Here is a 23,294-nt window from a genome sequence, read left to right as displayed (position 1 = left end):
TTGACTGCATTTAGAGGGTTTTCATGGAGATGGCCAAATGTATATTCCTGTTTTAAAGGCCCCCGTGTTTCCAGTTTTCAAGTATCTACCCCAAAACATTGGGTTTACAGAGTTTTTTCAAGGGAAAAGTTACTTGGTATGTTACATAAGATATTACTAAAGCCTATTTTTTGAGAAACAAAGGAACTATTTATGTTGGAAACTAAGGCTGATAGACAGATATGTGAAAACTTTGTCTGAAATTCAGCAAAATAACAAGGGGCTGATAACAACAGCTTATAACGCAACGGTGACTGCTTTATTAGTAGGTAGTGCTACTAGCTCCAGTTATAGTGTGCATGCATAAAAAGGTAATAGAAGCATACCTGCTTTGACTTGCTTGTATACACTGTAGAGATGTTTCCTGCACCCAATGACATATTTTTGATTTAGACAGTTTCTTCCTCTTGAATATTGAAATGGACAGTGAAGGCAAGATATGACTGGCTGCTACAAGATGAGTAGCATATGACTGTGTTTTTCCATGAGAGTCTGGTTTTAATAGGCTAATGCCTCATTATTTTTAACCTCCATCTGTACTTGTGTCTGGAGAACATAGTGAAAAATACACAATGCATAAATTTAAATCTAGCATATAATGAAAAGGTCATTCAGTTCAGATGGCAGCAGTCTTCTGTATATGTTTTAGAATAATATGCTGTAGTGTTTTTCAGAGTTTATCTGGTCAGTCCTTCCAATGCATCATTCCAGTTCAACAGGTGTTGAGCTTTCAAGCAAGTTTGTGACTTGCCTTTTGCTTAGGGGACTACGACTGTAGTGAGAAGAACCTCTTAAGGGGCCTGTATGTTGTTATATGTGCTCTTTTCCTGTATTGCTTGTTTTATAATATACTATACTTCCAAGTAGGAGCAACAAGAAGGATTTTCACAAGTAAAAATGTACTTGGTTAAAAGATCAGCCCACTGATGTGTCGGACTGAATTTGAGCCTGACTGAGGAATAGGTTCATCTAATGTGATCCTATGGTCCCTTCAGCAAAGCAGCCTACAGTTGAAGGGCTAGCAGATCCTTTCCTACAAGAATCTGAGACACTGTGCAGTTCCTTAATGCCAGACTGTCATTTTTTGACTTAATGAAAGCTAGAATAAGGGTCATCTGTTAAAATCTAGACAAGGCAGCATGAGGTTGGAATGGGCTGTAAAAAAGGTAATTCACCTAAGCCTATGTAATAACCAAATTGAAAGATTTGTTGCTTTTTCTATTCTTCCTGTAGCCCACAGATTCATTTAAAATTTGTTAAGTTTCTCTAATAAAAATCTGTCAAAGTTGAACAATGACCTATATCCTTATTGCATTGTGTCTGCTAAGATAAGAGGGGACGCTGACTAATTCTGTGCATTTATCAACTCTAAAATCCATTACTTGGGACATTACAAATAATAATCATTCTGCAGAATATATCCTGTGGTGAGAACATGAGAAGTTTGTGGTCAGTGTGGTCTTAAGGAGGATGTATAATTTTCACCAAACTGAATCTTGTCATATTAGGGTTGTACGAAAATGAAGCTATTTGCTCTTAGTAAATTATTTCAGATGGATGGACTGAAAAATGGTGGAAGGTAGATCTAAGTACTGCATTTCTGAGGAGGAAATTTCTGCACAGTTGCTTCTGCAGAAACAGTGCAGAGTGCTGAATTCCTGACCCTGCCTTATAATTTGAAGTAAACTTTGCACATAGAAAGTCCTGCTGTGTGGGAAGTAGTTGGATGAGAAGCCTAGGGGACATTCTGCTGAGAGGCCAAATTTTAAAAATTGCTATAAAAGATGTGTAGATTGAAACATAAGTTCCTAGGAAGGGGAGCAGAACTTCCATAATATGTGTGGGGAACCAAAAATATTTGGGTATGCTTGTTCTAAAGACATGATGAGGAAAAAAGCTATGCATGTTGCTAAAAAGACTAAAATGTCTTTAGTCTAAAGACTAAAAATGTTTTTCTAGGAGAGCTCAGAATAAAGAGACTGAACCCAAGTGTTCATGAGAAGAAGCTGGCGCTCTGTCAGAGAGCACCAGTGCGTCTGCAGAATGTGACAAGTCACAGAATTTTACAGATAGGCTGTTTGGCTCCAAAACACAAGCAGTTACTTTCTTGGTAATACTGACTAGAACCTGCATGGTTTGATGTTTCAGAAATTAAACAGGGCAACAAAGATCTGTGGTTATATTAACAATATTAGATAGGTGCAAACTGACATGATATGCTGTCTTCAAGAATAAAACTCTACTAATGAGAGATGTCCTCCTAGAGTAATAGTAAGGATAGTGAAAAATGGTGAACAAAGCATGTGAGAAGCACCAAAGAGTTCACTGAGATAGTGCTCACTGGTGTGTGATAAGCCCCAGAGGGCACCTGGACTATATGCAAAGGAAAGCAGGCAATTTCATAGCTATATTTTCTGGAAGAATGATGGGAATATCACAGCCTTTGCTTGTAGTAGGTAATCTGAAAGAGAGCATCAGCAGCAGTTGTGTATCAGTGTGGATATTAACAGCATGAGGGTTGAGTTCTCTTACTACTGAGAAAAGTTTCAAGGCCACTGAAATATCAGACCACTTGGAGAGCAGAAGTGATTCTTTCATCTATGGCCACAGTGGAGATAGGTGGTTTTTCAGTAGGTGAGAACAAGATGATAGTCAAGAATTGCAAGACTGAATTAATTGTGGTAGGATGTTCCAAGCATCGTCATTAATGTTGCATCTTAGTGTACTTCCCATGTCCAAAAGGAATACCTTTGTTAGCACTGTTCGTGAAATGTTTTTCTTGCCTTATGTGGCCTGGGAGTAGATAGTAATAGTTACTTCTGTTGACTTTGACATAGAGCTTTGAAATGTTAAATCATGGACATGTCTGAATGATCTTTTTCAGAGAGCTGTACTGCTCCTGCTTCACTCCAAGCCTTCTAGAGGGAAGTCAAGGCTGATCAGAAAGTCACCAGGCTTTGTTCATGGAGTGTCAGGCTTGAGCTGATGCTGTAAATCCTGCAGAGGGCAAAGCACCGTTTTGCTGATACTGCTGAGGTTTTGAATAAGAGTCAGCTGCTGTCCGTCTGAGTTGGTTTCCTTGAGGAGTGAGCATACTTTAGAACCCAGTTCATCTGAGGACAGCAAAAAACTCCTTGACCAACAGAAGCAGTAAGGCAGCTTGTCGGGAGTTCTTAAGAGATGCAAATAATGACAGCATCCTCTGGCTGGAGGGAGAAATCTGTGGTGCTTGTTCAGGCAAATGCAATGTGTTTCCTCTAGGTATGCAAAAATAGATATTAGCTCTTCATGGAGAAGTGCTCAGCATTGGTACTTTCAGTGGCTCAGGTCATGAACTTCTATACCAGTCACAGAAACAATCATCTTGAATGTCATTAACTGTTGAAATATGTCTCTAATTCCTCTACCCTGGTCTTTTTTATTGTTAGAATTTTCTTTAAGAGAATGTGCAAACATATTTGACAGATCAAGCACGTATCCATTCAGATGCATATAATATTTTGTCCAAAGAGTTTTTAAAAAGCATTTTAGCATCGTGTGCTACTCTGCCTCCTCAAAACTCTTTGGGGAAATGAATTAAAACTGCCTCCATCTGTTTACCTTGCATCTAATGCAGAGAGGAAAAAAAAAAAAGAATTACAGCAATATTGAAGTAACGTTATATAATTCTGTTTTTAAAACTACATGCTAAGCTTATAGTGCATACTGGTATGTTTTCTCCACCTTTGTGATTTGCTGAAATGCTTTTTCAACAATATTTAGTATTTTTATCATGTCACCAGTTAGTCTGGATTTGTCACAATGTGAATTGATAGCAGAATTGGTTCTTGCTTCCACAGTGTGAAATTAGTACAATTAAGAAGATTTTGCTTTCTGTGCTATATTATTTAATGTATTTCACAGGGACTAATGGAGAAGACAGTGATCTGAGCCTTCAGGTGATGTTTTGTTCTTCTTGTAATATATGGCAGATACTGAATATTGAGGGGAGGAAAGCTGTAAAAGGGAGAATTGGCTATTAGAGAAGATAAATAAGAGGTAAGATTTGGGGAGGGGAATGAAGAGGAAAGACAGTATTTGCAAAGACCTCAGGGTAAGCAGCTTTCAGTGTACTGTTTAAGCTTTAATGACCCATATACAGATTTTAGCAACAAAGTAATGGCCAACTAGAGGAATTAAAGTCCTGAGGCAATGGTCTGAACAGCAAAGGCTGACAGAGGTCATAATTACTATTACAATTTTATAAGGACTCTACTAGGACATGGATTTTTTATGTTTCCAGTCTCCCTGCATGTATGGTCTCTTGAAAAGATTTGAGGGAAGAATTGTTAAAAGTTCAGTTACTGTATGCGGACTGTTCTCAGTGTTTCCCCAGATTAAAAGATCTTGTTTCTGGTAGATGGCATCTTTTAGAATAGTTGTTGTAATTGTCTGTCATTTGTATCCATACCTCTTTCAGTAACATTCTTTCCACTACTGTCCATTTAAAAGAAACATCCAAATCTCTCTGGGTTTTTACTCCTAGAAAATCTTCAAATTCTAAGATGAGGATACTATGAAAGTTGTGCATGGTTCTTCCTTTTAGAAAATAGCTTCTACTTTATTTGTAGAATGTTAAAAAATACTAGAGATGCACTGATCAAATGTTTACAGAGCGTATTAATATATGTAATAGCTTCTTTAGGACACAGTGGCAACACGTTCAGAGCGTAGAAAGCACTCCTGTGTGCTAACTCTCTGAATAGCATGACTTGTGGAGTGGAGGCCAAAACAAGATCAACCAGGTTGAAGCATTGCCTCATTCCTGGTCATGGAGCTTGCTCTCAGGTTTGGAATCCCATCACCTGTGATATACTTGCTTTGGAGCCATTATATGTGTTTTCCCCTTTGCTGCCTACTACCTTCTGCCTAGTGTAAACTCCAAAGGAGTTACACTACTGTGACTGCTTTTAGAGAAATGCTGATTCAGCTGGATTCCATGTTGCCATTATGTTGCTTTATAGAGTGGTATTACCTTGCCAGATTAATCTTTCAAGGATCAGTATGAGAGGATATTATGTAGTTACCCTAGTGCAAAGCCAGATGCCATAGTCCTGACCCCCGGAGTTACCTGAGTCTCGAGAACCCTTGACAGGACTGCAGTGGATAATTGTGTCCAGGAGGTTCCTTAGTTTCCGTTTTGCACAGCAGTGGAGAGAGACCCATGTTCTGTCTTAAGAGGCTGGGGGTGCAATTTACAGTTTCATTATTTTCTTAGACAAAAGAAGGGCAACAGAAAAATGTTGCACATTATTCACTATGCCACGTATTTGCATGTCTTTGTATCTGTTATTTACTTCACTGTGGTGATTGATAGTCCTGCTTGGATATATGCATGAGATGACAAGGCACCAACGGCAGAATGACATTGGTAACAACACATGGCTTGTCAGCATATATTGCTAAAATATGCTGTATCTTGTGAAACATTAAATATGCATTATGGTGCAAAAGAAATTTAGTGAAGGAGATCACCTAGGGGTTCACAAAATAAATCTTTATTTGTCAGTAGTCTGAAAATGTGAGCTGGTGCCATTAAAAAAAAATACAGTGAGAAAACAGAGTTCGTTTATTCTCACTGAATACAAATGATTCCATCAAACCTGTGTGGGCCTTTAGGTTTATGAGAAAGGGGAATTATTGCTTAAAATGATATTCATAGGATAGATGTTGCACTTTGGTTAGAAAGTTGCTCTGTTGTGTTGGATAGGAAAAGGTGAGCTGTTGAAAAACACTATGACTTTTATCTGAGACAAAAATGACCTTTGAGTGTAAAAGAACCTGATATTTGGTTGGTCAGAAGTTAATGATTGATTCACTTAGCAGAGGCTCCTTAAGGGAAGCATCTCTAGCGATAGTTCATTTTGGCCTTGAAGTGAGGTTGAGTTTGACCAACAAGTTTGAGAAAATAGCACTGAATAGGAAGGCATGATTTTCAAAGTGTAGAAGCTCAAGGACATAAAAGATGCTTAAGTACAACTATTGCTGGTCAGGTTATGAATTTCAGATGTCAAATAATCCTCCAAGTCACTAAAAAAATACATGCCAATTAATAGAAAATATTTTGATCTTTTTTAAGATAACATGTATGTTCTGCTTTTCAGCTTCTCTTTTGAAAGGATTGAAACATGCTAACATTGTGCTGCTTCATGACATCATTCACACCAAGGAGACCTTGACACTTGTATTTGAATATGTGGTGAGTAAAGTAATTAATGTTCTGGATATGGTCCAGAATGTATTGAAGTTGATGGAAAAGCTCTCTTTACCTCCAGTGGTCTATGAATCAAGTCAAAATAACCATTTCGTTTCTCCAGTAGAGTGGAGACTGTAAGAGGTGATGCTTTATGTGTGCTAAAAGTGGAAGGCTGGCTGGACTAGGCCAGATTCGGAGGTGGAGAAGTGACTGCTAGAGTTCACTTCAAGCTGGATCATTACTCTGCTTCTTGGTTATATTTTGTTTTTTAGAACATTTTCTTTACTGATGTGGTAGGTAATAATTTTAAAACAAGTGAGGAGAACGTAGATAAGAAGAAATAGGGTTAAAATGCTTAACAGGTAGTTCCTACATCAAAAGAATGTGGCAAGTTAAAATGGCTCTTGTTGCAACTGGCTTGTGCATAGTGTCTGAAAGAAGTCTTTTTATAAGGAACATCAGTAAGAAATGTCTGATGCAGGCAATTTATACTTCATGGATTGTTACTGTTTTTTTTCACCCTGACCAGTGTTTTAGCTACTAATTAAAACTTCAGTTTGCATAGCACATAGTGTAATGATCTAATTGTGTTCAGAATATTACTTTCCAAAGTCTTGGGCTTGAACTCCTAATTAATCTTTTTTAGTTTTCCTAATACAAACATATGGTATTTATGTAGAACTACTTCAGCATTTAGTTGTGAAATTACACAACGTACTATCATAATTAACCTCCCTGTTTTCACAGATGGGCCCAAGAACATGTAGTTTAAGAGAAACAAATGAGTTTAGAGGAGGTTAGATTTTCAATATAATATCTGTTATTGTGTTATAGTCAATAAGACTAAGTACGGTGATTATTAGTTTGGTTTTTAAAATGAGAAATATTCTGACTAATTTTTACTGTGAAGTATGTCCCTACTTGGATGTGTGTGTGCACATGTGTGTGTTTCTTGGGAGCATGCTTTAATTTTTACAAGATAGTGCACACAACTTCCTGTCTGGAGAAACCATTCACCTTGTCTATTTACACAGAAATGATACATTTTAATAATGTGGATATTCAGCCACTGGAGCCTGCAGAGCAGTTGCATGTATTACTTATTTTCTACCTCAGGTATAAGAACGTTAATGCAAATCTAATTCCTTTTCTTTAAATCAGTGATTCTTCTGTCCCTAACTTACAAACTGAATTAGCATAGGAAAAGCCTTGACATTTAATTTCATGTAACAGTCAGTGTAGACTTGCGTAACTTTACATGAATACAATTTGAAGTCCTTTTATCAGTGACTGCATTTAGCTGTATTCATCAGAACTGGTTGAGAAATATAAATTTTATATATATATAGTATATATATATATAATATAAATATAAATAATAAAATATATTTCTGCCTAAAACAGATTTTTTACCTATTATGTTAATGTCAAACTTTAGGATTTTACATTCAGTGGTAGTATTTACAAACTGTGTTTGTAAATACACTCTTAACCATGTGTTATTATATCATGTTGCTGTCCTTCATAAACACAGGCACAGACTAAACTTCATGCACTTGAATTCACTTAGCTATTTGTTTCTAAATGAGGTGCTTTTGGGATCATCCCTATTGATGTTACATGTTTTTATTACTACCATATTTGGTAGATGTTGAAGATGTTGCAGGATCTTGCAGTGTTGAGACTGTGTTTATCACTTATTGAGAAATAATATGAAAAAATATGTTCACCAAAAGTTTCTAGCATGTGGTTCAAGCAGCATTTTAGCATTTTGGTTGGTGGACAGTCCTCAAAGTGGTGTTCGGGAAGAAGGGGAGGGATGCTTAGTTCTCTGTAACAACGCTATGGAATATGTCTTAATGGCTCTGTAGCTCCTACCTATTCTTTGAGATGACAGAATTGCTTAACAAAAATCTGTTTTCATTGTTACCTAATTGCCAAGTTATGGGTTGATCAGAGAGATAATGCTGTCTGATGATGCTTAATGCTTAAGATAGTCCATGTAATCCAAACTGAACTCTTGTGCATTTGCATGATACTACAGTTCTTAACTGAGTGTTCACAGTGTCCTTTTTTGTTCTCTTTGTCAAAGAACTGTCTCATTCATTACAGAGCACGAATGTTTAGAAGCAAAAATGAAAGTTGCCCATTTAAATCTACAAATTTTGGCTGGTTGACTATACAGTCTAGCTTAATAATTGATATTACAGAGCTGGATATCTGTAATGTCTGGCTTGATTTTCAAACACCTGTACACGGTTTAATTCAATAAAATGAGTGATGCAGCTGAAATCAGTAGAAATATTCATGCAAATAAACTTGCACACTAGCACACATTTTTGAAGGACTGAGGCATAACAAACTTAAAGGGAGTTGAACTTGATCTGTTTCCTAAAAGTGACTTTGTAGAGCTAATATACTATAGTCATGAAGCACTACTGGCCATTTCAAACATAATAAGAATCTTCTGAGTAAGATGTCATAATTAGATGAGGGGTGAACAGTTAGTAATCCCAAAGAGTTCTCAGAAAATGGAAACTTCAGGTCGCTAGGTTGGTGATGATTCCATTGGGAAATGAATACTGATGAAGTATCGTAGCTTCTCAAAGATGTTCCGTTTCAGCATTGACCCTGAAAGAGTAGAATGAAATTTAATTTCGTGTAGCACCTTTCATTGCAAAATGCATTACAGTAATAAGTTAAAAGCTGAAAGCAGAGTATCTCTGAAAGGAAACATGGCAATGATTATATTCTCTGGGTGCCTCAGATTAGAAATTGTTTTATATGGAAGCCTGTAATGTGAATATATATGAAAAAACTTTTTAAATTTAACCTTGGTGGTCACCAGAAACAAGAAAAATCAATCTTCTTTAAAAATCTTACCTGACAATTGAAAAGCAGGAGAAGAATTTCACTTTCCATATAAACATTTTGGTATAGTATGTGAAGCTATATGTTTCTGTGCAAGAAGAAAGGTGGATTTGCTCCTTGTCAATGAAAGAATTAAATTGAAAATAGTTTAGTATATACCGTACCTTATTAGTAGAGCATAATTTCATTGTGTGCATTGGTAACTCTTATATCAGCTATTTATGATTATTGTTGGTTGCTCAAGCCTACTGAAAAGGAGGCTGAAAATGGAATTTTGTCACTGGATGACTGAGAACTGTTGCTCATCACATGAATAGCTTTGAGGATGAGCTACTTGGAATCACCTCTTCGAAACCTGAAGGGTTGATGTAGTTTTTCATCTATGAATGATAGAGAAAACAGTTTCTGTATAGATAATTGTACCTGGGGTATGCTATACCAGACTTGAAAACAAAATGTGACATTTTGGCACATTTTGTATGTGGCACTTGAGACTGCAAAGACTTCCAAATAGAAAAGGTCTATTCAGCTTTACAGTTCAATAGAGGAGTACAACCGGTCACTTAAGGTTTTTTCCCCTCCTCTCCAAGCTCTGTTTAGGTATTAGCTTGTGTGACCTTATGTATATGCCAGCTGTAGAAAACTGCAAGTGTCACTAATATAACCAGCTTTGCCTTAGGAAATGATGAATTTGCAGGTGAGATCTGAGGCATATTGACAGAGATTTTTTTGAAGATGGCTTCACATCTGTTCTTTGTAAAAATTATCATTAGCTGCTATCATTAGTTTCTTCACTTGTATATTTAAAAGACACTTGTATTTAGAAACAATCGCTTAAAGACAATCCTCAACAATACATATTGCTCCAGGCTTGGCAGAATGGTATGAGGTTTTTAGTATTATGTACAATTATGTAAGTATATTATTATCAATAAATGAACCAGTAACTTGTCCTATACCTGGCATATAAAAGCAAGCTTGTGTAGCAGTACTGTACATTATACTTTCCATATTTATGAACAAGACTTGAAACAAGAACAGATACATTTATAATTGAAAGTATGAGTAATGAGCAATATTATTTCTGCCTCAGCAATAAAAAAGCTCCAAACTAATCTAACAGTGTAATTTAAATCCAAGCATTTCAAATTACCTTCAGTTACAAAGATTTTAATCTTTGTGTATGTTTTTCCTTCTTAAAAATTACTTTCCATTAAAGAAGAAAGCTTAATTCTCATTGCTTGATTACAACAGCTAAAAGAGCTTGTTAAACAATGAGATGGCTTAATAAAGTACATTCATTACACTTTTCTTCTATTTCCAGTAGGAGAAAAATAGGTGCAAGTTTCTCGTTTTCATGCTGATTGGTATACTGAGATATATACTATTCATTGGAATTAAGAGTCACAGAGCTAAAGTTTCAAAATTAGATTTTGAGTTTGTCTTTGGACAAGAGCCTTATACAAGAAAATGATTACTTAAAAGGATCAAAACTTTTTGCATTGAAAATTTTAAATTTCTTACCAGTTTTGATAACTTGGATCGAAAAGTATTATAGGTCTTCTGCTTATTTTTTAGGAACATATATTGAAACTGAAAGTAGGAGGATGGCATTGCTGGTGTGTTTAAAAACAAACAAACAAACCCAGAAAAACCCCATGTTACTTTAGTGGATGAGAGAGCACCGAAAATTGGTAGAGTCCCAGAGCTGCTGTTGAGCTGTGATCACCAGGATCATTCAGTGGTGCTTGATACCTAGAGAAAATTGGTGGAGCTGAGCTAATGGCATGCATGGGAAGGAGGGATGGGCCTCTTAATCTTTGGGAGAGAGAGTGGAAGTTAGTGGGAAGATGAGCCCTTATTTTGATGTGAGAATGAAATGATGGGACATTTTCTTCAACCTTTTGAGGTTAAGGTGCTTGTCCAACTACAGTAAGCAAAGACTGAGACCTTGTGAAACTTTGCAACAAACCCAAATGCTCCTGCTGCCCTCTTGACAGCCTCCCCTGCTTGTGTGAACTTGCTTTGAGTGCCCCCAGGAAAGAGCAGAGTCTTTGAGGGCACTGGCTCCCAGCCAGAGGAGAAGTGGCACTGGTAGTCTCCATTTGCCTTTGCCAGAGGAGGAATCACTCTCCTGTTAATTTATCCCCTGCCTCGTGACCAAGGTTTGCCGCAAGTCGCGCTACTTAAATTGCAATGAAAAAGACAACCGGTTAAGGCTGAGAGGAAGCAGAGAGAAAGGAAATCCTATATTATTTAAAAAAGGCAGTAAGGGAATACTACTCCTGGGAGGGCCTTGTTTTTCAAGTTTTAATGAGCAGATCTGAGACAGGAGCTGCTGATGTCCAAGTGTAGGTTGGAAATGGAAAAAAGTCAGTTTAAGGAAATGGAGTTTCAGAAGGGTTTTCAGAAGGAAATTGCTTGGTGCTTTGTAAGAGGTAAAGACTGTGCCAAGCATTGGATTAAACAGAAAAGAAGGATCAAAGAAATGTATTTAGAAGCTCAACCACTCCTACTAGGCTAACAAAGTTTTACACAGGGCTGGTGGGAGGAGGAGAGATGTTGCTCAGTTTACCCCATTGTCCTGACTTTGCAGGATCTCACAAATTTTTGTTTTCACTGTGCTCATTCTTCTCTCTCCCTCCGGTACGTAAAATTGGGAAGCTCTATCAAAGCATTGGAAAGTTTCAGAATGACTTCTATTCTGAATGCTTGATTTTGCTAAAGAAAAGTGTCTGCTTTCTGCTTACATCTCTATAAAAATTAGGATTTGTAGTCTCAACATTTCCTTTACTTACTTAACATAAGACCCACCTCTACTCAGCATTCTTTTTTTTTTTGAATAGACTTTTTATTAAGGGTATGTACTTTCTAATGGATGTGTTAACAAGGCTTATCAAGAGTAATAATCCAACAGATTGGTAGGCTGTATGTAACTGAATGTCTATTCTTTGTACATTTTACTAACATTTTTATAAACTTACCAAATATTTAGTTTTGCAACATGTTCCACATCATTTAATAATTAACATCTATTATTTATTCTTCTTTTTATTAAGTATTAATAAGTGCATTCAGTGTAGAGTATTAAAAAAAATCAAAACATGAAAAACATCTAGAGCTAAGCAGGCAGAGGAAACACTGGAAAGCAAGAAAGGTATTCTGTCTACTGGCACATCTCAGTTACAGTTTTTTCCTGAGCTGCAGTTAGAACATCATAATAGTCCGGCAAAAACACATACGTGAATTGAGACACATACGCCAACGCTAACACTCTGCTCAGTACAGGTAAGGCCAAAATGGTAAATTTACACAGAAGAAAGACATGAACCAACTAGAGACCTGAGGAGAAAAAGTAACAAGGAAGATTAAGCATCTAGAATAAATAGCTTTTGGAGGAGAAGTCAAACAGAGTAGGGCTTTTTAGGGTAAAAAGAAAGATGAGTTAATTGTAAGCCATTGAATATATTATAGAGAAAGAGAACGATCTATTTCCATGTCCACAGTAAACAGGATAAAGAAGAAAACGCTCTTAAATTGCAGCAAGGAAAAGTGAGATTAGATTATAGGAAAGCATTTGTTAATGGTAAGGATAATTAAGCACTGAAGAAGTGACTATGGGGTCATGGTTTCTCTATTACTGGCAGTCCTTAAGAGTAGCTTAGGCAAATAACCAGCGGAATGATGTGTCATTAATAGCAGATAGAGTCAAGCTGGGTTTTTTTGAGGTCCTTTCTGTCTCTATCTTTGTTTTCAACACCTAACTAGGACTACTTGTAGACTTTCAGTGAAGTAAATACATACAGTGGCTTTCCTGTACCGGGAACTGAAGGAAAAAAATGTATGAAAATAAATTTATTTTTACTAGTTTAAACAAAATTAAAAAAAATACCCTGCTAGTTTTAATATTTTCATTTTTTAGTAATTTATTATTTCTGTTATAGATTCCTGGGCAGTTCTACCTTGAGTAATATTCTGGCTGCATCCCACACAAGCCTTATCTTTATTTTCAATAATAAACTAGCATTGTCCAACTCAGTCTGAAGTAAAAAACTGACAGTATCTCAGCTCATACTAGAGATCGTCCACTCTGATTAAACTTTTTTCTCAGGCTTTTTAATAGTATGGGTTGTAACTGCTGTTTAGTTCCTTTTAGAATGAGAAGCTCTGACTTCTCATTCTCTTTAAATCTTCAGTATAAAATTTAAAACTGGCTGTTTAGAGAATGAAACATTTCTAAATACAATTGTACATTTTAAAAATCTGTTTTCCTTCCTGAACTAGCAGGATGTAGCATCATACTAATTGAATCATAGAAAATACACCTAAGAAATCTTCAAAAACAGAAAGTTAGAGGGAGGAATTCTGACAAAATAATAACAAAAAAATCCCCAGAGTCAGGATGAATGACTCCAGGGAATAAATGAAAGAATCAAGTTTCAATGGAATCAACACTTGAAAGAAAAACAGGCCTACTCATTTTTTCTTGTTTTACTACTCTGAGGAAAGAGGATATAATCCACAGAAGCATCATTTTCCTTTTGTCTGCTTTGCAGTCTGACCTGCAATTTTTCCCTATCAAATTTTTATTAATCCTATGGTCGTGCATGGACAGTTGGGGTGCGGAGGCATGGCAGAAAATAATTGCTCAAGCCGCAGTGGAGAGATGCCTACCATAAAGTGCTGAAGCCTTTTAGAGGAAGTGTTTGCACTGCTTTTTTTCCTGCCCTGAAGATGAGATTGTCTTTGTAGCACAACACACCACCATAGTAAAGATTCCCGTGCTACTTCAGCTTGTGTTGGTATATCTGGGGTGTCAAAGGGCTGCCCTGTGCAGCCTTAGCATGGGTACTCACAGCGCTGTGGCTGCACGTGGCTTGCGGGCCTCTCCGGCTGGGGGTATTCTGGTTACGTGCTTCTGGACTGAGTTCAGTCACAAGCAGCTTAGGGGCATCTGCCATGCTATAAAGGAGATTTTTGTATCTTAGAAATGTTAAGCTTTTTTTTTTTTTTAATATATGGAGATATGCTCAGTGCTATGGAAACCTTATGATTTTGCAAATTAAAGTTCACATGCACATACATGTGTGCACATGAATTACAAGTTGCTCAGCTTGTAAAAATTGTCATAACCCTTTTGACTTTAGGAAATACAGGCCCTTCACAGCTTACACAAGCTGATGTTCTACTGCTAGATTTTAAGTGTGCCATACAGAAATTAGTGGTCTATGAGGTGCGATTCTTTTATTAAAATAATCTTACCAAATTAATTGTTTACTGTCTCTTTAGTATGATTTACTAAGAAAAGAAGGCTGATACAGTTATTAAGGTGGCCAGGGAATAAAGAAGAGGATAAATTGACAACTGAACCCTTTAGAAAACAATAATTCTTTCCACAGTGGTGGGTTTTATCGGTCTAAATTACAAACTAGATTGTTCTCTTTGCAATTAAAGGAGACTTTATGTCAATAACTAAAGATATATTGTGTAAGACCAACCAAAATTCAGACAACTATGCATTCAGTTTTCTCTCTGGAATTTCCAGGTAGGTTTTTGTATATATTACGTACTTCTCCCCCCCGCCCCACACCTCCTTTTCTACATAGTATTGTTCATGTGTTTTGAAGTAAATTTGTCTTTGTTGACAGTGTGTGAGAATTCCAAGTCACTAGAAACATCTGTTAGTAAAATTGTTTTCATTAAAGGTGTCTTGCGTATTTTTTTTTTCTTGAATCCCTAATATCTATCTTTCCCCTGCTGCTCAGCCCAGCTGCTGCTGTTGCCTTCTGCTCTTTTTCTGAAAGTTGCTTAGGTATCGCTCAGAAATCACTTGTAGGAATTTTTTTTGTTAGCATGGCTAACACCTTCCTTTTGCAAATAACTTTGAATTATAGAAAGCCATAGAAACGCTTACAAATGAAAGCCGATGACACTTTTGAAAGCACCAAAACCATCAAATGTTGTTTAAACTGTTTTATAGTAATCTGCAGAACCCCTAGGTTAAAGGCTAGATTCCAGTTAAATAGAATTAACTATTCTTTGTTCTCCTATCACTTCAAATGTTACTACTGCCTGTGCTTTTATTGGTAAATTGTATTATCAGTTTAAGAACTTGTTAGTGACAAAAGGGAAAGTATTTTAGTCAGTAGAACTGCTAGGGCATAAATAATGCGTGCTCTCTTTTTAACAGGAAGGAATGGCTTGCAACCGTCTTGCTGCCTCTGTGAAACAATACAATCTGTCTGCTGCATGCTGTCATTGCCAGAAGCCAAATAGTACAGTTTTTGTTTTAATGGAAGGGTTCTTTCACATTGCTGGTTTGACATGATGGCAATGTGGTTGGAAGTGCTTCCTGCTCCATTCACAAGCCCCAGGCTCTCCATGCATTTCAGCTTCAAAAATGACAGCTGAAACCAATTAGGCAGAATTATGGGACAGCTAAGTCACATGTAGATTTATCATGACTGAGGAAGAGGAGGGAGAGAGACTCTATTGCTTGGGAAGTAGAAATGACTAATTTAATTAGAAGAGAATGACAGTCACATAATTATTATGGAAAGGGGCTGGGGAGGTAGAGCTGGTTTCATGTCGTTGGCTGTGCCTTTAAAAGGAGACTTCCTGCCCTTTGTGCGGACGTGTTCATGTTTGTGGTAGAGTCTCTGATTCCTGCGCAGGATAGTTGAGCAAAAATATTTGAATTTAAAGTGAAGCACAAAGCGTGTCTGAGGACATATGTAGCTTGTGGTTTACTCATCTATTCATAATTAGAATTCTTTCTTCAAGGGGAGAAGGGAGGAGTCTTCATCTTCAGCATCTGTCTTTTTTTCCTCTTTAATTTACATTCTCTCTCTCTGTCTCTCTCTCGTAGAATGCAGTTTATATAAACTTTGTTCAGCTGGATAAATATCAGCCTGCTTTCTTTTCCCTTCAGCAGATGCTTATACACAGTATGCTCACAAATATATACATGTGTGTGTCTACAAACATAAGCCAGAGTCTTACTGAACAGAATTTTCCTTGGTATTTCTTGGTACTTGGGACTTCTGCTCTGCCACACATTGCAAGCCAAACCCTGTTTCTTCCCTTTATGTCTTCAGGTTGTTCACGTGAAGTAACCGAAACTTTTTGCGGTATTGTCATGGTAGTTGATGGGGAGGGGGGACTGAGTGACAAACATAACAGAGAGAGTCTACGGAAGTGTGGGTTTTCTGTTTGTTTTTTAGCACTGTGTTCTTTTCCTGTTCCTTCAGCCAAGCTTGCTTTTTGCTCAATCCTTCTATAATTTTGTTGTTTTTTATTTAGATTCTGATCTCATGATTTGAGATACTTGCCTCCATCATAGGGAGAAAACTGCTTGACAATCATTGAAGTTTGAGTGGATCAAATGGGAATTGCCTGATGTGCTTCTGTGTATAGTTTGGAAAGAAGAGAAGGGTGGAACTAGCATATCTGAGCATGAGTTTTCCCTTCCCTGTCCTAGGAGATACTCTGCAGTGTCTGTTCTAACCAGGACTCCTGCCATCCATCCCAAGAAGGGTCAAGACACTTGCAGGCATTTCCTAATGGAGGTCTACTTACTTGGGATGCGCACTGAGGAAAGGTTTTGTGTTTTAATTTACTGAGAGAAGGTAGCAAAAAGGCATGACAGAGCCTTCCCAAGGATGTGTAGCTATGTACCAGAACCTTGAATTCACATCACAGCCCTGGAGCAATGATCTTCTGGCATGATTTAGTAAAATACAAGTATTTGAAGGAATAAGGTGCCAATGTCTGCCTCGGGTTGCCTTTATTTATTTTTAATTTCAGACAAAATTGCCAAGATATCTTAAATCTGTAGCTAGAGGGCCCTTATTGCAAATATTCGTGCCACACAGGGTGGCACTATTTTTTCTCCCGTTAACAAATTCGTTGTTTGTACTTAAGATCTATGTCTTTGAAGACTTCATGTCTCCTTTGACTTGGCTGCGATCTTTCACAGCTTCTAATGCTGTAGATTGCATCCACTGAGCAACTGAACTTGCTTCTGAGGGAGGCAGCAGTGGGAGAAGAGATCAAGTTGTTCTTACAAAAGCATAACAGATTTTGTCCAAAATATTCTTGTGTTAGTGAGATGGTAAAGTCAAGTTTTTAAAATTAAGAGATGCTGCGATTAAGATTGTTTAGGCAATCTTAATTTGCCATTCTTGTGGAAGAGCCTCCTGTGCAAATCTGCAGATGACTGTGTAGTGAAGGCATGTGGTGTTTGTTGAACTTTTCTTATTTGTTGTGAATGTAGAAACTAGGGTGCCTTTCTTTGGATTCAAAGTATGGTTTCATGATAAGGCAGGTAATACTGCTTTAGAGAACTAGATTCTATCCCTGCCACAGAGTTTGTGTACAGAAATCACCAGCATCACAATTTAAATACTACTATTCATTCCTTATTTTTGCTATTCAGCATGAGTTTATCAGTCTCCCTTGTGAAAGCGTTATACACTCACAGGTGTAACTGAAGTCAGTGAAAACACAGAGGAGGCAAAATAATACCAAATACTCTGAAAAGTCAAAACCAAAATGCTTTAAATTGAGATCCCCAAATCAGTGGGATTAGACTTTTTTCTTTGCTTCGCTTCGCTATCTGATAAAGGGCCACATTTCCTCTTAATTGCTATGAAATTTATTTATGTTTGTGAAGCATGTTAATACTGTGAATAAGCAGTGCAGGAAAGCCGGTGAGATTAATAATTCTGCCTTCAAAGTAGTAAATAAGATGGAGACTGCAAGCTGTGTGTGTGTGTGGGGGGAAAGTAGCACAGCTGTTCTGTAATCATGTACTTCCTATTCTGTTCAGTATGTATGTCTCATCTTGTGAGGGAAAAAAAGTATATGATCGCAGTACACATTAAAAAAGTTATCATAGTGCACGTTTGGGGGTGAATAAATTAAAGGTTAGATGAACATTCTTAGTTCTGGAGTTTCCTTACTTTGGAGTTCTTCACAGTGGAAGCTTAACAGTGTAGCTATACCCTGGGTAAATTGGTGGGGTTTTCAGAGCAAGAATAAATGTGATTTTGAACGTATGCTAAAATACAGTATTTGGTCAGCACTGAATTATTTGTGGTGATTTTTCTGGGTTGGGGATTAACAGTGTGTTACACAGTTGTTACAAAGCTAGATCTAAGCAGAATCAGTCAAGCTGGATCCACCTGGGATCAGCATGTGTGTGACAGATATTTGCAATTACTTGGGAGTCTCTGCACTGTGTTTCCAGTTTCCCTGTGAGGTGTCCTCACCCTCTGAGCTAGTGGCAAGTTGACTGTAAGAGGTTTGTTGGTTGGCTTGTTTCTTGTCTGTTACTACCTTGCTTCAGCATAGTTTTATGTTATTAGCAATACATAATTGTATCTTGAGTTTTCCCTATGGGATATATTTCATTAGGTCTAAGGTGCTAACTACAGCAAAGAGCCCAGTGTCAGAGTATGTAATGCTGTATCTGGAGCCACTGTTCCACTTGGGAAAGTACATTGCCTTCTCATAGAAATAGCTGTCTCTGCAGTGCTGTCAGCTTTCCTGGCTATACTTGTATTTAATTCAGTGTGCTTTGAGCCCCTGCCTTGGGAACAGAACAGCAGCTGTGACTATGCCTTTGCTTTCACTCCACCTCCTTTTTTTAAAGTGAGGAACAATATACTACTATAATTTTGTAAGTTGCTTTCCCAGTTGATACCATAGTGATTAGCTGCTTTTATGAGAAGGACTCTTACAGTTTTATGATGGAAAGCTCTTGAAAGATTTGAGCAGAAAAGATGTTGTGTTTCTGTTTCCTATCTGAATGAAGAGTTAGTAGTGGTTTTGGTGTATCTGATGTGTGTGTGTGAGGGAAAAAGGAGATATGAAAAGACGGCTGCACTATTAACTTTGCTAGGTTTCCAGGATTCCTAATGACAGTAGAAATTGCTGCTCACAGGAAATTTTATGTAGATGCAGCCAATCAATTTTTGAATCAGTTTTTGCCCTCAGGAATCCCAGACCCTGGAGGCAAGAGAGGAAGTCTGGAGAAAAGAAGACTTTCCCTTGGTCAAGGAGGATCGGGTTAGAGATCATTTAGGCAAACTTGACACTCACAGATCCATGGGCCCCAATGGGATGCACCCACGAGTGCTGAGGGAGCTGGTGGATGTTATTGCTAGCCAACTCCCCATCATCTTTGAAAGGTCATGGAGAACAGGAGAGGTGCCTGAGGACTGGAAGAAAGCCAGTGTCATCCCAGTCTTCAAAAAGGGCGAGAAGGAGGACCCAGGGAACTACAGGCCAGTCAGCCTCACCTCCATCCCTGGAAAGGTGATGGAGCAGCTCATCCTGGAAGCCATCTCCAAGCATGTGGAGGACAAGAAGGTGATCAGGAGTAGTCAGCATGGCTTCACCAAGGGGAAATCATGCCTAACCAATCTGATAGCCTTCTCTGATGGAATGACTGGCTGGGTAGATGAGGGGAGAGCAGTGGATGTTGTCTACCTTGACTTCAGCAAGGCTTTTGACACTGTCTCCCATAACATCCTCATAGGCAAGCTCAGGAAGTGTGGGCTGGATGAGTGGACAGTGAGGTGGATTGAGAACTGGCTGAATGGCAGAGCTCAGAGAGTTGTGATCAGTGGCACAGAGTCTAGTTGGAGGCCTGTAGCTAGCGGTGTCCCCCAGGGGTCAGTGCTGAGTCCAGTCTTGTTCAACTTCTTCATCCATGACCTGGATGAAGGGACAGAGTGCACCCTCAGCAAGTTTGCCGATGATACAAAACTGGGAGGAGTGGCTGATACACCAGAGGGCTGTGCTGCCATTCAGAGAGACCTGGACAGGCTGGAGAGGTGGGCGGAGAGGAACCTCATGAAGTTCAACAAAGGCAAGTGCAGGGTCCTGCACCTAGGGAGGAATAACCCCAGGCACCAGTACAGGTTGGGGGTTGACCTGCTGGAAAGCAGCTCTGCGGAGAAGGACCTGGGAGTGCTGGTGGACACCAAGTTAAGCATGAGGCAGCAATGTGCCCTTGTGGCCAAGAAGGCCAATGGTATCCTGGGGTGCATCAGGAAGAGTGTTGCCAGCAGGTCGAGGGAGGCGATTCTCACCCTCTGCTCAGCCCTGGTGAGGCCCCATCTGGAGTACTGCATCCAGTTCTGGGCTCCCCAGTACAAGAGGGATGTGGCACTACTGGAGCAAGTCCAGCGAAGGGCTACAAAGGTGATTAGGGGACTGGAGCATCTCTCTTATGAGGAAAGGCTGAGAGAGCTGGGACTCTTCAGCCTGGAGAAGAGAAGGCTGAGAGGAGATCTTATCAATGTGTACAAGTATCTGAAGGGAGGGTGTCGAGAGGATGGAGCCAGACTCTTTTCAGTGGTGCCCAGCGACAGGACGCGAGGCAATGGGCACAAACTGAAACACTGGCAGTTCCATCTGAACATGAGGAAAAACTTCTTCACTGTGAGGGTGACAGAGCACTGGAAGAGGTTGCCCAGAGAGGTTGTGGAGTCTCCTTCTCTGGAGATATTCAAAACGCGCCTGGATGCAATCCTGTGCAACGTGCTCTAGGTGACCCTGCTTGAGGAGGGGGGTTGGACTAGATGATCTCCAGAGGTCCCTTCCAACCTCGATCATTCTGTGATTATGTGAAGGAAAGAAGTACTGACACAGAGGTTTATACTCGGCTACCAGATCTTCTGGGCCTTGCGTTAAGAAGAAGTAGTTGAATGTAGTTGAAGTAGTGAATGACACGTAACACAAAATGATCATAGTTGATATTCATACCCAAAAAAAATGCATCCAAATAGAAACTGAGATATAAATAGGAGAAAATGGGATTGTCCTCACACTTGGCTACAAATGGAAATAGAAAGCCGACTAGTGATGTGACTCTGAAGAGGATGCTCTTAGAATGCTTTTGGTGACTAAAACCATGTGGCTAGGGAGCAGCTGGGGTGCTGGGAGGTCACAGTCATGGGACCTTTCGAAGTCACATTGGGTGTGTCTTCCTCTAGTCTTTTTTTTGCTGGCTGACTTGTTTGCAAATTTTAGAAATCAGTAGAAATTGAAGGAGGCTGTAAGTTTGCACCTGTCAGGTTACTTGTTACCTGCAAAGACTGAACTGCAGGGAAATTATAATCCTCCTTCTTCAGCTAGCCTGCATAAGCGAGCGTGTTCAGTGCTGTGGGTGGATTGGCAGGCGTCTCTGCGTCTGTGAGATACGAATGATACAGAGCTGCCCTTTTCACCCTGCCTGTGTTTCCAAAGCAGTAGCTCATGCTTTTTTAAACTTCTCCCAAACACTGCAGATGCTACCTCTATTTAAAAATTTGTATTGAAGTTAAGAGAACGTGTTATTCCTCCAGGCTGTCATTTCTCTGCAATAAGAGAGCACATATTGAAACAGGGTGGAAGCTCCCCAAATGCCTTATTTGATGCCAGCTATGAAGACAGACATCACCTGTAGTGATGATGTTTCAGGTGATATTCTGCCAGAGGCGTTAGACTTTTGTGCTTGGGTTAGTACTCAAGAGCTGTTAATTTTTCAAAACAAATGACAGGGTTAACAGATGACTGTGATCGATAATGTTTCCTTGGTGTTGATACTGTAAAACTGAAACAGAGTTGGGTAATGTGGTGATGAATACCGAAAGATGCCTGGCCCATTCTTGGTATGGCTCACTGATATAGTCCCAAACAACTGACTAGGAGAATGGAAGAGAAATAACAACTGAAATGGCTAATAGATTTTTTAAAACTGAAAACAGACCTTTAATCTAAATATGGATTTATGCAAAATGCACTTAAAATAATTCAGTGACAGTAAATATTCACTGGTAGATGAGGTATATTTTATATTTTTTCATTTTCTTTGTAAGTGCATTCAGTGATGCATTAACAATAAATTGATATATTACTGTAGCTTGTGTTTAGGAAGAAACTGTGTTGTTGTACTTTAGTGCAGTGTGTCTGAGTGTGCCCCCTGCCCTTGTGATATTAACAAACTTCATTTTGGGACCCAAGCAATTTCCCGTAGTCAAGACACTTGCTCTTTTGAAGCCATGTAAGAATTTCTGGAAAAAAGTGTGCTGGTGCACAGCCTAATCAACTAGTGCATCTTATATCATTGCAATGTTAATTCCGCATGCACGGTGTATTTTCATCATTAGCTTCAAAAGAATAGAGGATAGCTGATATAGACCATTTGTGGTTAGCCCTAATTTTAATCTTAGTGGATGTAAAGTTTGATATGTATCCATATGATAATTCTGCAACAGATTTGCTGAAGGATGGTTCCTGGACTTGAAAACATTGCACAGGTAAACTCTTCTGGTATTTCAGAGGAAGCTTTTGTCCAAACCTCTCACCTTGAATACTGCCTATAATTAGTTGGTCTGTTCTGTATGTGAGGCATGTATTGCCAAGTGGCTTTTCAAGGAATGCTGGCTGATTTTTACCAGATGTTTTCTGAAACCAGATGTGGAGGACAGAATCAGTCATAGTTTTTGATGGTTATTGCAGTGAATAATTTTGCTTAGTTTATTCTGAATGTAATTGCAGAAGCTGAGTTGTGCAGTCAGATCAGAGAAGCAAAATGTGACTTCAGTGGAAGTGTGTTCCTGCTTGGTAGGAAACTGAAGAAGTGAGAGAGAAAAATTCTGAGAAAATAGTGCTTCCATAGTAAAATAAATAAATAAATAAAATACTTATTAAAATATTTATTATGATATTAAGATTAATCTATACATTGCAAGTCTACTCATTTTATGAAGAGATTTTATGGTATAGTTTCAGAGAATATATTCAACTGTGAAGTGAAAACTGATTTAAATTTTTGAGTCTTCAATGAGGCCATTTTCTAAAGTATCTGTAATTAATAGCAGTACACATGCATAATACATGCTTGTTTCTGAGCTGAAAACTATTATTCAGTACTCTGATATACAGTGTCTTTGAGATTTATTTTCTAAACCATTAAGCCATCATAATCTAGACTCACCATAAAAATTATAATTAGAAGCCAATGTCTTAATGTGAATAATATGGGTAGTATTTGAGGTTCTTCTTTATTTTCCTTCTATTTCTCCCAGGCATTACCTGTATGGTATTGATGGTGATACAGTTCTTAAAGTTACAAAATGTTACTGAAATTCAAATA

General features: G+C 38.4%; 1 protein-coding gene across 8 annotated transcripts in view; it reads left to right on the top strand.

The window, feature by feature from the left end:
• The window catches only part of CDK14 (cyclin dependent kinase 14), a 338,379-nt gene that overhangs the window by 131,545 nt on the left and 183,540 nt on the right, over positions 1 to 23,294 (top strand). For all 8 annotated transcript variants that reach the window (XR_010883503.1, XM_067291723.1, XM_013941578.2 and 5 more), the window contains one exon: positions 6,183 to 6,277. Coding sequence is in view for 7 of the 8 variants with exons in the window: in XM_067291723.1 (XP_067147824.1) it covers positions 6,183 to 6,277 (95 nt within the window). In the remaining variant the exon portion in view is untranslated. The remainder of the gene's footprint in view (positions 1 to 6,182; positions 6,278 to 23,294) is intronic.

Source organism: Apteryx mantelli, chromosome 2, assembly GCF_036417845.1.
Source record: "Apteryx mantelli isolate bAptMan1 chromosome 2, bAptMan1.hap1, whole genome shotgun sequence".
Taxonomy (NCBI): domain Eukaryota; kingdom Metazoa; phylum Chordata; class Aves; order Apterygiformes; family Apterygidae; genus Apteryx; species Apteryx mantelli.
Note: the sequence above shows the minus strand (reverse complement) of the source record. Positions and strands in the feature narration are given on the sequence as shown.